The sequence below is a fragment of the Pyrenophora tritici-repentis genome, chromosome 8 (assembly GCF_003171515.1).
Source record: "Pyrenophora tritici-repentis strain M4 chromosome 8, whole genome shotgun sequence".
In the NCBI taxonomy this organism is placed as follows: Eukaryota; Fungi; Ascomycota; class Dothideomycetes; order Pleosporales; family Pleosporaceae; genus Pyrenophora; species Pyrenophora tritici-repentis.
Genome location: NC_089397.1, coordinates 1,091,902 through 1,105,037, shown reverse-complemented (window position 1 = coordinate 1,105,037; position 13,136 = coordinate 1,091,902). Strand labels below are relative to the sequence as shown.

At 52.0% G+C, this 13,136-nt stretch overlaps 3 protein-coding genes across 3 annotated transcripts; all 3 read left to right on the top strand.

Moving 5' to 3' along the window:
- Nucleotides 1-1,211: 1,211 nt before the first annotated feature.
- On the top strand, nucleotides 1,212-3,917 carry PtrM4_138710 (PH domain containing protein; the record flags this gene model as incomplete). The annotated part of the gene is made up of 4 exons (XM_066109395.1): nucleotides 1,212-1,593; nucleotides 1,646-1,803; nucleotides 1,852-3,867; nucleotides 3,912-3,917. 4 exons carry the CDS (start codon nucleotides 1,212-1,214, stop codon nucleotides 3,915-3,917), a joined length of 2,562 nt encoding a protein of 853 aa, XP_065960317.1.
- A 211-nt stretch (nucleotides 3,918-4,128) lies between these two features.
- On the top strand, nucleotides 4,129-5,325 carry PtrM4_138700 (Med15 multi-domain protein; the record flags this gene model as incomplete). The annotated part of the gene is made up of 1 exon (XM_066109394.1): nucleotides 4,129-5,325. The coding sequence occupies one exon, from the start codon at nucleotides 4,129-4,131 to the stop codon at nucleotides 5,323-5,325; it is 1,197 nt and encodes a 398-aa protein (XP_065960316.1).
- Nucleotides 5,326-7,527: 2,202 nt separating this feature from the next.
- PtrM4_138690 (uncharacterized protein) lies at nucleotides 7,528-12,677 on the top strand (the record flags this gene model as incomplete). The annotated part of the gene is made up of 2 exons (XM_066109393.1): nucleotides 7,528-8,362; nucleotides 8,410-12,677. 2 exons carry the CDS (start codon nucleotides 7,528-7,530, stop codon nucleotides 12,675-12,677), a joined length of 5,103 nt encoding a protein of 1,700 aa, XP_065960315.1.
- Nucleotides 12,678-13,136: the final 459 nt, after the last annotated feature.

Below are 13,136 nucleotides of genomic sequence, written 5' to 3'. Positions count from 1 at the left end.
CGGGAGATACGTGGCCCGCCACCTACATTCCACCGTTGCTGACAAAAGAAAGCCATGGCTGGGAATACGATGATGCATGGCATAAGGACAGGCGGCGCGATGACGCATGCACCATGCCGCGGATCTCGATGCGGCTGGACAATGGCACACGAGGCGGATATTCGGCTGAAGAGCTGTGTATGCGAATGCAAGTAGCATGTCGGTGCAGCTGTAAGCAGCCCAGTGAGGCCATCCACAGCATACACTGCATACCCCAGATTCCATGAGCCGCGTTCCGGGCACAGAACAGTGCCAGTGCAAATGCAAACAAGGCCAAGCTGCACTGCCACTCCCTAGCAAGAAGGGCTAGATGCCGGCAGGCCGAAGACAGATGAGCGGCAACCAAAGCAGTTAGTAGCCGCCATGTCGGGGCCTCTGGATGCGCTGCATGCACTTGCAATCTTTTGCTCTCGGGCGAGTTAGTAAGCGTGCGACGGCGTGAGTGCGTGGTCTGACTCTGACTGTGTGCAAGCAGGCGAGTAGGCGGTGATGAGGTGTGTGCATATTTGTATTGTTGGCTTGGGCGAAAGGGGCTCGGGTGTACATGTAAAGCTACATGTTATGACATGATACCGTCCCAAATCCTACCTACTATTAACAAGACAATGCATGCGTCGTCAAGGCGGCGCCGATCGCTGAGACCCTTCCGCGTCATAACCTTGTCCAATCCCTGTCGGGCCTGTCTGGCGCCCAGAAATTCCTCCACAATCTAGCTTGACCGCGCGCCCCATATACGTACTACATCTACCGCTCTTTTACTTTTACTCGTTGCTCCCCGATAGTCGTCCCTTCCTCGCTCTGCACTCGGCACCACAGCTTTCCCCCGTCGCTCGTTCCCCAATCACAACTTGTCCACCACCGTCACCTCGTACTCCCGTGGCTTTGCGCCGTTGCTCCCAGCCAGCCACACCCGCCCTACAGCCTACAGCCTACAGCCTACAGCGCCTGCCTGCTTCTTGTGCCACAGCCAGGAGGCTCTTTCCATTTATATCGGAGCGGAACACGGCGGCACGTCGTTACCATGGGTCGTCCAAAGAGAGGTAAATAATGCGCCCACTTTACCATGTCTTCCTCCCTGCCCCCCAGTAGCGTCACTTCTGGTCACTTCTGGCCGATTGGAGAAAGACTTGCTAATGTTGTCTTCTGTTCGCTCCTTCACAGTCTTGTCCTTCATGTCCCAATGGGGTGGCTTAAATCATAATACGCTGCAAAAAAACCCTTCTTCAGCTGGACCGTCCCCAGGCCCCGCGTCCCCCGCGCCCCCTTCTCCCTCACCCAGACAGCCTGGAACGCCGACAAACTTTGCGCAGACGGCTTCTGCTTTAGAAACATTTAATAACGAGCGTCCTCCATCACGGGCTACTACGCGCGAGCGCAGCGACTCGCGAGCCTCCGTACGTCCCATGTCTATGATACAGACATACCAACCGCCAGTCATGGAAGTGGGCCAGGATACCTTGCCAGAGCTGCAGCGCATATTCACTTTTCTGAATAGCCATTCGAACAAGCTCTACCAGGAGGGCTACTTCCTCAAGTTTCACGACACCGATTCTCGTACGTCCGCCCAGTTTAGCCATATTTGGGTTGTGGTACTGACAGCATGCAGGCGGCCGTCCAGCCCCGGATCGAAGGTGGCAAGAATACTTTGTCCAGCTCGTCGGCACCATCCTCTCGCTATGGGATGCGAGTGCGCTTGACCACGCAGGTGGCGACGCCGAAGTGCTGCCGACCTTTATCAACCTCACAGATGCTGCCATTCACATGGTACGTTTACCGCTGCTGTTGGCCCCTTGACGCTGCTAACGCCGCTAGATCCCCTCCATGACCCTCAAAGACGGCAAGAAGCTCGATAATATCCTCAGCGTATCCACAGCCGCAAGCAATAAATACCTCTTCCACTTCGATTCCTACCACGCACTTACCCAGTGGACCGCTGGCATTCGTCTCGCCATGTTCGAGCATACTACACTCTCAGAAGCATACACAGGAGCTTTGATCGCAGGAAAAGGCAAGTCGCTGAACAATATCCGCATGATATTGGATCGTCAATGCGCAAAGTATGAGGATTGGGTTCGCGTTCGCTTTGGCGCTGGTACGCCATGGCGTCGCTGCTGGTGCGTAGTCTCTCCACCGGATGAGAAGGAATTCGCCAAGCTGCAAAAGTTACAAAAGAAAGGCAGCTACGAGCGCCCACCAATACTCAAGGGAGACATCAAATTCTACGACACCAAAAAGGTCACCAAAAGAACAAAGGCCATAGCTACAGTAAGGGACGCATACTCATGCTACGCCATTTACCCACAGTCGAAGCCGCTCATCGATCAATCTACTCTGACCAAGATCGAGGGCAGGATCACAGTGCACTCGAACCCCGAGAGCACAACAGAGGGTTTCGTCTTTGTAATGCCCGAATCGCGCCCCGCTATCTCAGGTTTTGAGATTATGCTTCAATATCTTTTCCCCGTGTTCGATACATTTTCCCTATATGGGCGTCCCAAGAAGCTTATTGCCGATGTTCTGGACACGCGAGGACTCATGTTTGCTATGCCCTCACACAGGCGGTACGGATACTTGGAGATGTGGGATGTAGTGGGCCTGATCAACACTGAAGGGAGCGACAAATGGTCTGAGCGTCAGTGGAGAAAGCAGCTGAAAGATCTGACATCGACACGTATGATGTCCTCTGTCACGGACGCAGAGTCTGTTTACAGTCGAGCTAGCCGCAGGAACACGGTTAGCCGGGCAGGCTTTACTCCCCGTGGCTTGCGGTTTGAGGACCAAGGCTCTGTTCGCTCTAGTCCATCTACACGCCAATCTTCACCATCGCGAAGAATACAGCAGGACCTTGAAGTACAACCGCCGCGTCGAACTGGAACAGCGCCGGCAGGAATCCCATTCGGCACGCCGCGCCACCAACGATCAGTGTCTGAGCAGGTCAATGGACGCGGCAATCAAAACACTCCTTCAAGATTTCCGCAAGCTGAAACCCCCTACGAAGACGAGCGCCCGCCAACTCCACCTCAGCATCGTATATTCAACAATACCCCGCAGAATGGAGCTGTTCAGCCTTATGAGGGGTCTGATCATGATGAGAGCCCTATTCGGGAGCCACGGGATCTGCCACAGCCGCCTGCAGATCTGTCCGCTCCTCCTCAGGGATTTGTCGATCTACCCCCTACTCAGACGCACGCTGCCAATCAGAAGCCACCGATTCGTCCCAACATGCCTTTGACGAAACCAAACGCTGCAGTTGACTCTGCCACGCTTCAGCAAATGGCAGATGCTTCACACGGCGGCGTAGCTGCTGCAGGTGCAGTCGCGGCCTGGAGAAGCCAGGACACCATACAGAGCAGACGAAGTGGTGAATACGGCGAACAAGGATCGCCAATCTTGCTTGCTGTCAATTCGAGGCCACCTCCTTCGAACCAGAACTCCGGCAATCGTCTGTCGACCATTCCTGCATCACCTTATGTGGAGCATTCTGAATTTGTCGATGTTCCCTCAGGGTATCATCCCGTAGCCCCGCCGGTGCCAGAACATAGTGAGTTTCCGCAGCAGCCTCTAAGCCAAGAGCTCCCTTACCGCTCTCACTCCGGCAATGTCGGCATTCAACGCAAACCCTTACCAGGTCCGTCCTCCCCAACCTCAAGAGAGGATGACACGTCATCGACAGCAAGCTCAAGACTCGACAGTTTACGAAACGACGTGATCGACCCTGAGGCCCTCGACGCTCTCAATACTCAATCAACACTGTTCCGTCAGCCAAGTACATCGAGCAGCCGATACGATGATGATACGGTATCTACCTCTACGCCAGACTACGCTAGTGTATACGAAGAGGAAGTCCCGCCTCCGCGAAAGCTTCCTGCAAGACGTGAAGATCGTCCAAGAAGTGGCGTCTTGACCGTGATTGGAGATCCAAACGTAAAGCCTCCGTCGGATCAAGAATACGGATACCAATCTGTGCTGGACCCATCCCGACCTCCTCCTCCTCCTGCTGCTGCTGCTGCTGCTGCTGTGCCCAGTATCGACTTTGGGCCGACATATGCTTTGGATTTCAACGAGAAACGACCTGGTACAAGTGGAACTATGACTCAAATGTTCCATGACAACAATGCCTCGCGCTCAAATGAGAATCTTGCGACAACTCCAAATGAGCAACGACAGTCGTACATTTCTGACAAGGGTACACCAAATATGAACGGACATGTACGCACTGGCTCGATTTCTCCAGACTCACGCCAAGTCCCATGGCAGCCAGTCATGGCATCGCCACCGCAACCACAACAAGACAGGCAGAGGCTAGACCCCGAAGAGTGGGTCATGCAGCGTGCTTCCCAGCATCTGCCCGTCATGTATGGACATGGCAGGAGTAAATCGCACACTCCCCCACCTTTTGGTCGCACCCATTCTGGAGATTGGAGCCATATTCAACGATCACCTCAGGGCTCACCAGGACCTGCCTTTCCCCCTAGCCGCCCGTTGAGTCGCGGAGCTGAACTACTACTCGACCAGCGACCTACAACTTTGTCGGCTCGTGAACAGGAACAGGTGGCTCGCATGACGAACACCCCGCTGCTTGATCTTTCACAGAACTCTAATAAAAAGGTTCAGAATCAGCCTCCGACTGGATTGACTGGATACATTGACCACCGGGAAAAGGAAAAGGCAGCTCACAAAGTTAATCGCATGAGCTACACACCAGCTATGCAGTCTGAGATTGATAGGCGCACAATGCAAGCCCAGCAACGGCAGATAATGGAGGTTCAGCAGCGCCAGATGATGGAAGCCCAGCAACGCCAGCAGCAGATGGTACAACAACAAGTGCAGCAGCAACAATACGCAATGGCGCAGAGCACTTATGCGCCAAGCATGATGGGAACGCCAAGCGGTATGGGTGCACCGAGCGTGATGGGTGCACCAAGTGTCATGGGGGCACCCAGTATGATGGGAACTCCTAGTATGATGGGTACCCCCAGTGTCATGGGTATGCCAACGGGACCCGGGACACCATTAGGAATGCCTGGTATGGCGTTCTCCACGCCCAGTCAGATGCATCCAATGTACCAGCCGCAGCAACAGCAGTACTTTCCTCAGCAAACGCCCACACCGCACATGCATGTTCCTGGAGGCTGGGGCACACCCACACCGCAATCCTCTGGAGGGCAGTATTTCCCACAGCAACAGCAGCAGCCAACCACGCAGGCATACGGCGCAAGTTTTGATCAAGCACAACAGGCCGCGAGACACGCACATCAACAGCAACAGGGCCAGTACCGACGATGAACGGAAGCAGTAATTAATACGAGAGTGGTCGAGGGCAATCGGGATCGATTGGCCCATAGCACGACCAGTAATAAGTAGCGGCACAAGAAAGGAACTATTACATTATTGACGAGCGTGATGAGATGCGAGATTCACTGTATATATATTCATGTCGTCTGCATCACTCCGCGCGTTATAGATAGGTTGTAATAGGCAGGTCATTGATGCATTAAAGGAGCGAACATTGGGAATTGTTGTTGTTTGGATCGCAAATTAGCATGGGGTTTCTACGGAAGACGGGGCGGCGTTTGGTAGAATGAAGTTCCGTTTGTTTTGTTTTTTTGCGTTTGCGTTTTGCTTGCTCACGTGTGCGCGCGCCTTGGCTTCGAGTATTGGGTATAAATTTATCTATCTGGGTTCATGCTCTCTTCTTCTTCTCACATACACAAGAAACTATTCTTCCAAAATATTGAAAACACGGACCCTGGTGTTTTATGTTCTGCTTTCCTTCCTCCTTTTTTAACTAAAATGAACGCGATAATCCCATATTGTTTCCTTAACTGCGGAACGGTTAGAGTTATCTTTCTTCTTATTCTTAAAACTCTGGATCCTAAAGCGTTTTGTCTGCTCCGCTCCTTTTCTTATCGTACCTAAAATTACCCGGAATGTTACCGCGAGTGGGAAAGCTTGGGTTGGCTTTCATCTTATGCTTAAAAAGCTTTGTCTTCACACTCTATGTCTTTTCCCTTCTTTCTCTTCTTTTAAGTTTTTGAAAATAAGAGAAGGTAACTCCATTATGTCATGGAGAGAGCAATGAAATCCTTATCCAGCCAATAAACCAGCAAGAAACATTGCCGTGCTGCTGTTTTCTGAGTCTGTGGGGTTTTAGAAATCTGAAAGATCCCATCGTATGTGTCAGTGTGTAAAATGAATGCTCAAAAGAATGCTCAAAAAGTTGATGTGCTTTTCCCTGCTTGCCTGAAAATTCCTTGGGGGAAAGCGGTGGCTTCTTTCTGCTTTTATCTGCTTTACGTGGAATTACATGACATGGGTTTAATGGCTTTCTCTGCCTCTCCCCGCTTTTCCTTAAAAAAATGCCGAATACGCACTTATGTTTCTCTGCCTCTCCCCTCTTGTTCTAAAACGTGCAGAGAAAAAGTTAATGTTTCTCCCCCCTCTTCCCCTTTTCTAAAACTCCATGAGAAGGATGCGATAGCTTTCTCTGCCTCTCCCTGCTTGGCCTAAAACGAAAGGAAAACACCCTTATGTCTCTCTGTCTTTCCAGAATAAGATACTGGATATACCTATAGGAAAGAGTCCTGTGATCGTGAGAACTGCAGCATATAAAGCCTCCGTCTTTCTCTGCAAGACTCTCTATCCTTCTTTCTACTTGAAAAGCCGTAGTTACTAAAACGATCAGAGTGACACTGCATGTTCTGCTTCTGGGAATTTGCTGGCTTAGTTACTTAAAATAGAGTTCGTTAGCGCTGATGTCCTGTTCTATTTCTGGGGCTTTCCTGTGTTCTGTGTTTCTAAAAATTACCAAGAGACAATGCGTATGTCTTTGCCCTCTTTTCTGGATCTTTCCTGCGCTCCTAAAAAATTCGACCAGTTTGGATTCATGTTTTTGCTCTCGTTCTTGGGGCTTTGCCGCATTCCTAAATGTCGGCATACACACGGTGTGTCGCCTAATAAGGCCCAATGTACCGCCTCGATCCTACTTCGGCCCAACTCGGACCCAACGCTATGTATACCTTCGTAGCCCCCACATTCGTAGAATCATCATACACCAGAATACCAATACACAAGATTACCTTAGCTACTGTTATTCACCGTACGATCGTACAAGGCCTTCCAACACTGATCAGTGATTGCACGGCAGTCACAGACAGTTAGGTTAAGAAGAGATAGATTCTTTACCCCGCGCGTTCCCTAGATTGCCTATATCAGCAAGGCGGAGTTATCTATGCTAAGCTCACTGTTAGCTATATCAGGCGTCGTTCGTGGCTAGCGACCGACCGTTACAGCCGTATCAGAAGCGTTCCAAGACGCCGTCTATACACGCGCCAACCGACCGGTTGAGATTTGACCCGTGTACAACCCACGACCACCGACGCATCTCTAGCGAACGCAGCTAGCGCAACAAGCGTCAACAAGAACACAATAGCAGGAGAGAGAACATCATCGGAAAGAGCACCGGTAGCCAGGACACCGGCAGTAGGAATGGCGAGCAGTAGTAGAAGAGTGGTACCCACACTAGAGGCGCTACTAGGGACCACAAACATAAAACCAAGAGAATGGCATCACATCGATCCAGAGATTTGGGAGGACAACGTTGAAGCTCCAGACGATGAGGTAGGGATTACTACAGCAACAACGTACATTGCGCGTGCGATTGCGGACTATACAGATCGACCAACAGCAGATGAAGAACTCTTTTGGGAGTTCCGTCAGGACTTTGAAGGATGGACAGAGGCAATGTTCCTACGTGCCCAGCCAATATACACAAAGGAACTAAAGCGGATCCTCCGCTTTAAGGGAGTGTATACTGGCCGTATTAATATGGCACCTAGTGAGTCTCTAGCTAGGTTATTACGCATGGAGGAGTACCTAGAATGGCCTCAGGACGTATTCCAGTCGGCTGTGTTTGACACACGATCAGCTGCGCACATGTTGCAAGAGCGGGCACTACGGCAACAACGCAGTGAAGGATCAGTACAGTCCACAGACAGGAGATTATCAAGCCAGGCCCAGAGCCGAACCCAAACGCCTGTAAGGACAAGAGGCCGAGACGTAGACAGTCGGCAAACCCGCGATCAAGACCAGACCCACGCCCGTGTGCAAGGACGACAGGAGACCGTTGAGGAAGAACAACAGATTCAGGACCAGCTAGCAAAAACGATTGAGAAAGCCCAAAACCAACCAATCCGAAGCCAGCCTGTAGAGACAACTGAATCCGCACCGCAGCCAGCCTATCAGCGCGTCCAAAGTCAGCAACCTCCCCTCACCTACAACAACTTCGACCGATTCCGCGAGTATACACCAGCATACCCGCAACGTCCGAAGGGACTGAGCGTTCCCCAATTGTGCCCTCTGGTGAAACAGACCCGTACAAGGCAGTTCCACCAATCGAGTTTGGCAATGAGAAACTGGATCCTAAGACGATCAATGTCTTCGTGAAAATGTGGGACCGAGACAAAAAGTATACGGGAAAGCCGTACGACCTCCTAGACGATAAATTGAAGATCTTCTACAGCATCTGTTATCACGCAGACATCGAGCCAGGGCAGTTCCATGCAGTCTTTCCACGGATTCTCGACGGCCGCGCAGAGGAGTATTACCTCCACTTCGTCGATCAGCGGATGGATACGTTCTTGACTGCCTACACAAAGCTCAAGAACCACTTCGACACAGACGTCAACCACGGCCATTACTACGCGGACTGGACGACGACATCGTTTGTCAAAGTCCGCAGGGAGAACCCCGAAAAGAACCTCCACGAGGTCCTTGACATCATGCTGGACAAGCTCCAATTGTGTCAAAGAGCACTTGGACAGCAGTACATGGGAGAATACGCGCTCCGAACGACTGTAATCACAGCATGCCGAGGCGTGAAGGAGCTCGAGATGGCACTCTACAAGCCGTCTCTAGAATGCGAGGTTCTGTTTGGAGATCTGCGATCGTCAATCGAAAACTCACTCGCCATGACCGTCTCCGTCAACTTCACTGAGGCGGATACGGATAGCCAGTACTACTTGGATCGTCGGTACAACAACAACAGCTCTGGAAGATTGCGAGGGAATTACAACCCTCGCGGTGGACGCAGCGGATTCACCCGCGGACGCGGTGGGCTTCAGCACCGCTCTGGAGTCAACACACAAATCGACAAGAAATGTTACGTCTGCGGCAAGACAGGCTGTTGGTCCACAAACCACACGCTTGAAGAAAGAAAACGCTCAAAAGCGCAGTACATCACACACTGCGCGATTACGGGAGAGCAAATGGAGTTTAGCACATTTCTCGTCGCGTACGAGGGGGAAGAAGTCGACCAGTTCTTCCTAGAGGAGCAAGACGAAGATGATGAGGACCAAAGATTGGCAGTTAAGTACCTCACAGATCAGGCCTTTTTGCACCACGTGACTGGAGAAGACGTCTACAGGTGCAAGGAGCCTATTACGCCCGCAACGCAGTTCCTTATCGAGGATCGATACTCGCGAATCACGTACCAAGGCATTCTTCCTGACACTGGTGCCTCAAATGTATCGACAGCCGGAAAGGAGCAGTTCTGGGCGCTCCAAACTGAGGACCCCACCGTAACTCTAGATACGTCTACTGCTGGAAACGCATCTGTGCAATTTGGCAAAGGAAGCGTCACTACTTCGATTGGAACCGCACATGTATCGACACAGATTGGAAAGATCAAATTTGAGGTCTTGAACGCACCCACCCCGTTTCTCCTCTGTCTGAAAGACATGGACCGGCTCCACGTGTACTTCAACAATACTACGGACCAGCTGGTACAAGGAAAAGCTACCTTTCCAGTGATTCGCAAATGGGGACACCCGTGGTTCCACCTAAGCAAGGCAGAGCGCGCGCGCGTATTCCTTACGGAGACTGAGCTCCGACGCTTACACCGGAGGTTCGGGCATCCAGCCGTCGAACGGCTGATACGATTGCTCAAACGCGCAGGACACGAGGACGTGGATGAACGGCTGCTCCGAGAGATCCAAACGTTCTGCCATCACTGCCAAGCGCATGATCCAGCGCCGCGCCGATTCAAGTTTAGGCTGAAAGATGATCGGGAATTCAACTTCGAGATCCTCGTAGATGTGATGTATCTGAGTGGGAAACCAGTGCTTCACGTGATCGATTCGGCTACAACATTCAACGGCGCGCGATTTCTACCGTCTATGAGCGCGAAAGACACCTGGGAAGCACTCCGCCTGCTCTGGATTGATACATACCAAGGGCCGCCAGATATCGTCACCCACGACGCCGGCACCAACTTCGCGTCAGTCGAATTCAGATCAGAGGCGAAGATCATGGGAATCACATGTAAACAAGTGCCAACCGAGGCCCATTGGTCTATCGGCAAGGTAGAAAGATACCACGCACCGCTCAGACGCGCGTACGAGATCCTGAGGACAGAGCTTGACACTGGCACCAGCGACGCCGCAGTGTTGCAGATGGCAGTCAAGGCCGTCAACGACACCGCAGGCCCAGACGGGCTCGTACCCACGCTGCTCGTCTTCGGTGCATACCCCCGGATATCCATGGATTCACCACCATCTCCCTCGATAACCCATCGCGCGGAGGCAATCCAGAAAGCGATGAGGGCGCTGCGGAAGGCCTCAGCGGAACATGCGGTGAGCAACGCACTTGGTACCAGGAATGGGCCTACTACAGACGGGGTACTGTCACTGCCTCTTCAGAGTGAGGTGATGGTATGGCGCGAGAAGAATGGATGGCAAGGGCCGTATAGAGTCATCGATATGAAGGACCACGATGTTACTGTAGACATGATCAACGGCCCAACGACGTTCCGATCCACTGTCGTAAAACCGTACTATCGCGATCTGACTACAGCGATAGACGGCGCAGATCAAGGCACAGGTGGATCTCCGACCACAGACGAAGCGATTGCTGATGAACCGCCACTACCGGTACCACCGGCGGAAGCCAACCAAGCGGCTCAGCCGCGCAAGCGGGGCCGCCCACCTGGATCAAAGAACAAGCCCAAGGTGCAGTACCTGTCGAAGAAGGAGGAGGACGATTACGCCCTGGCCGTCAAGCTACGCAATGACGGCGTGATTAACGTCCCGGGCGCTCCATTCGAAGCATCCGATCAGAAGGAGATCGACGACCTCGTCGGCCGTGGAGTATTCAGTTTTGAGCTGTTTGATCCAACTCTACACGGCGGGTATCGTATCTTCAAATCGCGCATGGTCCGCGAAGTCAAAGGCAAGACCATGGTCCCGTACGAGAAATCACGCCTCGTTGTTCAAGGTTACAATGACGAGGGCAAACACGAGATCCTGACGCAGTCGCCAACCATCCAACGAGCCAGCCAGCGCCTGATTCTAGCCCTAGCGCCTGCATTACTCGATGAGGGCATGGTTGTGGAACTACGAGATATCACGCAAGCGTACCCACAGGCACAAACAGAGCTATTCCGCACGGTTTTAGCGCACCTCCCAAAGGAGCTTATAACAAAGTATCCCAAGGGAACAATTATTCGCGTAATCAAGCCACTCTATGGAATCGCGGAAGCAGGAGTCCACTGGTTTGCTACGTACCAAGGACACCACTGCAAGGAGCTCGACATGGCTACATCAACGTATGACCCGTGCCTCCTGATCACGAACGGGAGACGGGAAGCGTTTGGAATAGTGGGCCTGCAGACAGACGATACTCTCGCGATTGGGACGCCTGCATTCTCTGGTGCAGAAGACGCTGCGCTCCAGAAAGCCAATTTTCGAGCTAAGCCCAAGGAGAGACTGTCCAAAGAAGTATCACTCGAGTTCAACGGATGTACTCTAACGTTGCGCGGAGACACGATTCTACTTACGCAGAAGGGACAAGGTGCCAAGATCGAAATTATTGATCCGAAGGCAGCAAACCGAGCACAGAAGTACATGGAGCAGCGCGCGCGTGGCGCGTACATTGCGTCGATATGCCAACCTGAAGCATCGTTCGATCTTTCCGCGGCTGCGCAAATACAACAACCTAAGGACACAGAATACGTGAAGCTTAACCGCCGGCTGCAGTGGCAATCTGAGAGCATACAACGAGGCCTGCGATACGTCCCTCTCGACCTCGCTACAGCAAAGCTGGTAGTGTTCACAGACGGATCCTTCGCGAACAACCAAGACCTTAGCTCACAGCTAGGGTACCTACTTATCCTTGCGAATGAGTCGAGTCGACAAGACAGCACGTTTGATATTCGTGGTAACGTAATCCATTGGAGTTCGACCAAATGCAAACGCGTTACCCGGAGCGTTCTTGCCTCAGAAACGTACGGCATGGTTAGCGGTGTCGACATCGCTATCGCTATCCTAACAACCCTCAAGATAATTACAGGACGCCTAGGTCTACCACCGATCCCACTTATTGTGTGTACGGATTCATACTCCTTGTATGAATGCCTCGTCAAACTCGGAACAACTGCTGAGAAGCGACTGATGATCGACATCATGGCGCTTCGGCAGTCATACGAGCGTCGCGAGATCACTGAGATCCGCTGGATCAACGGAGAGGACAACCCCGCGGACGCATTCACGAAAGCAACACCAAATCGCGCGTTAGAACGTTTCATCGAAAGCAACAAGCTGTCAATCCGAGTAGAGGGATCTGTGCAGCGACCTACGGAGTAGGCACATATGCCTATTTGGAATCCCTCTCATTGTGCCCTTTTTAGAAGACCCGTTTTTCCTTACATCAGTCGTTACAATAAGAAAAGATTGCCAGTGTCGGCATACACACGGTGTGTCGCCTAATAAGGCCCAATGTACCGCCTCGATCCTACTTCGGCCCAACTCGGACCCAACGCTATGTATACCTTCGTAGCCCCCACATTCGTAGAATCATCATACACCAGAATACCAATACACAAGATTACCTTAGCTACTGTTATTCACCGTACGATCGTACAAGGCCTTCCAACACTAAACGTCAGAGATTACGGCTAATGCCCTGTTCTTTTCTTGGGGCTTTTCTGCGTTTCTAAAAAGTTCTAAGGGACAAAAATCATGTCCTTCCTCTCGTTCCTGGGTCTTTCCCACGTTCCTCAAAAACCTTAACGAGGTTAGAACCATGTTCTTGCCTCCGTTCTT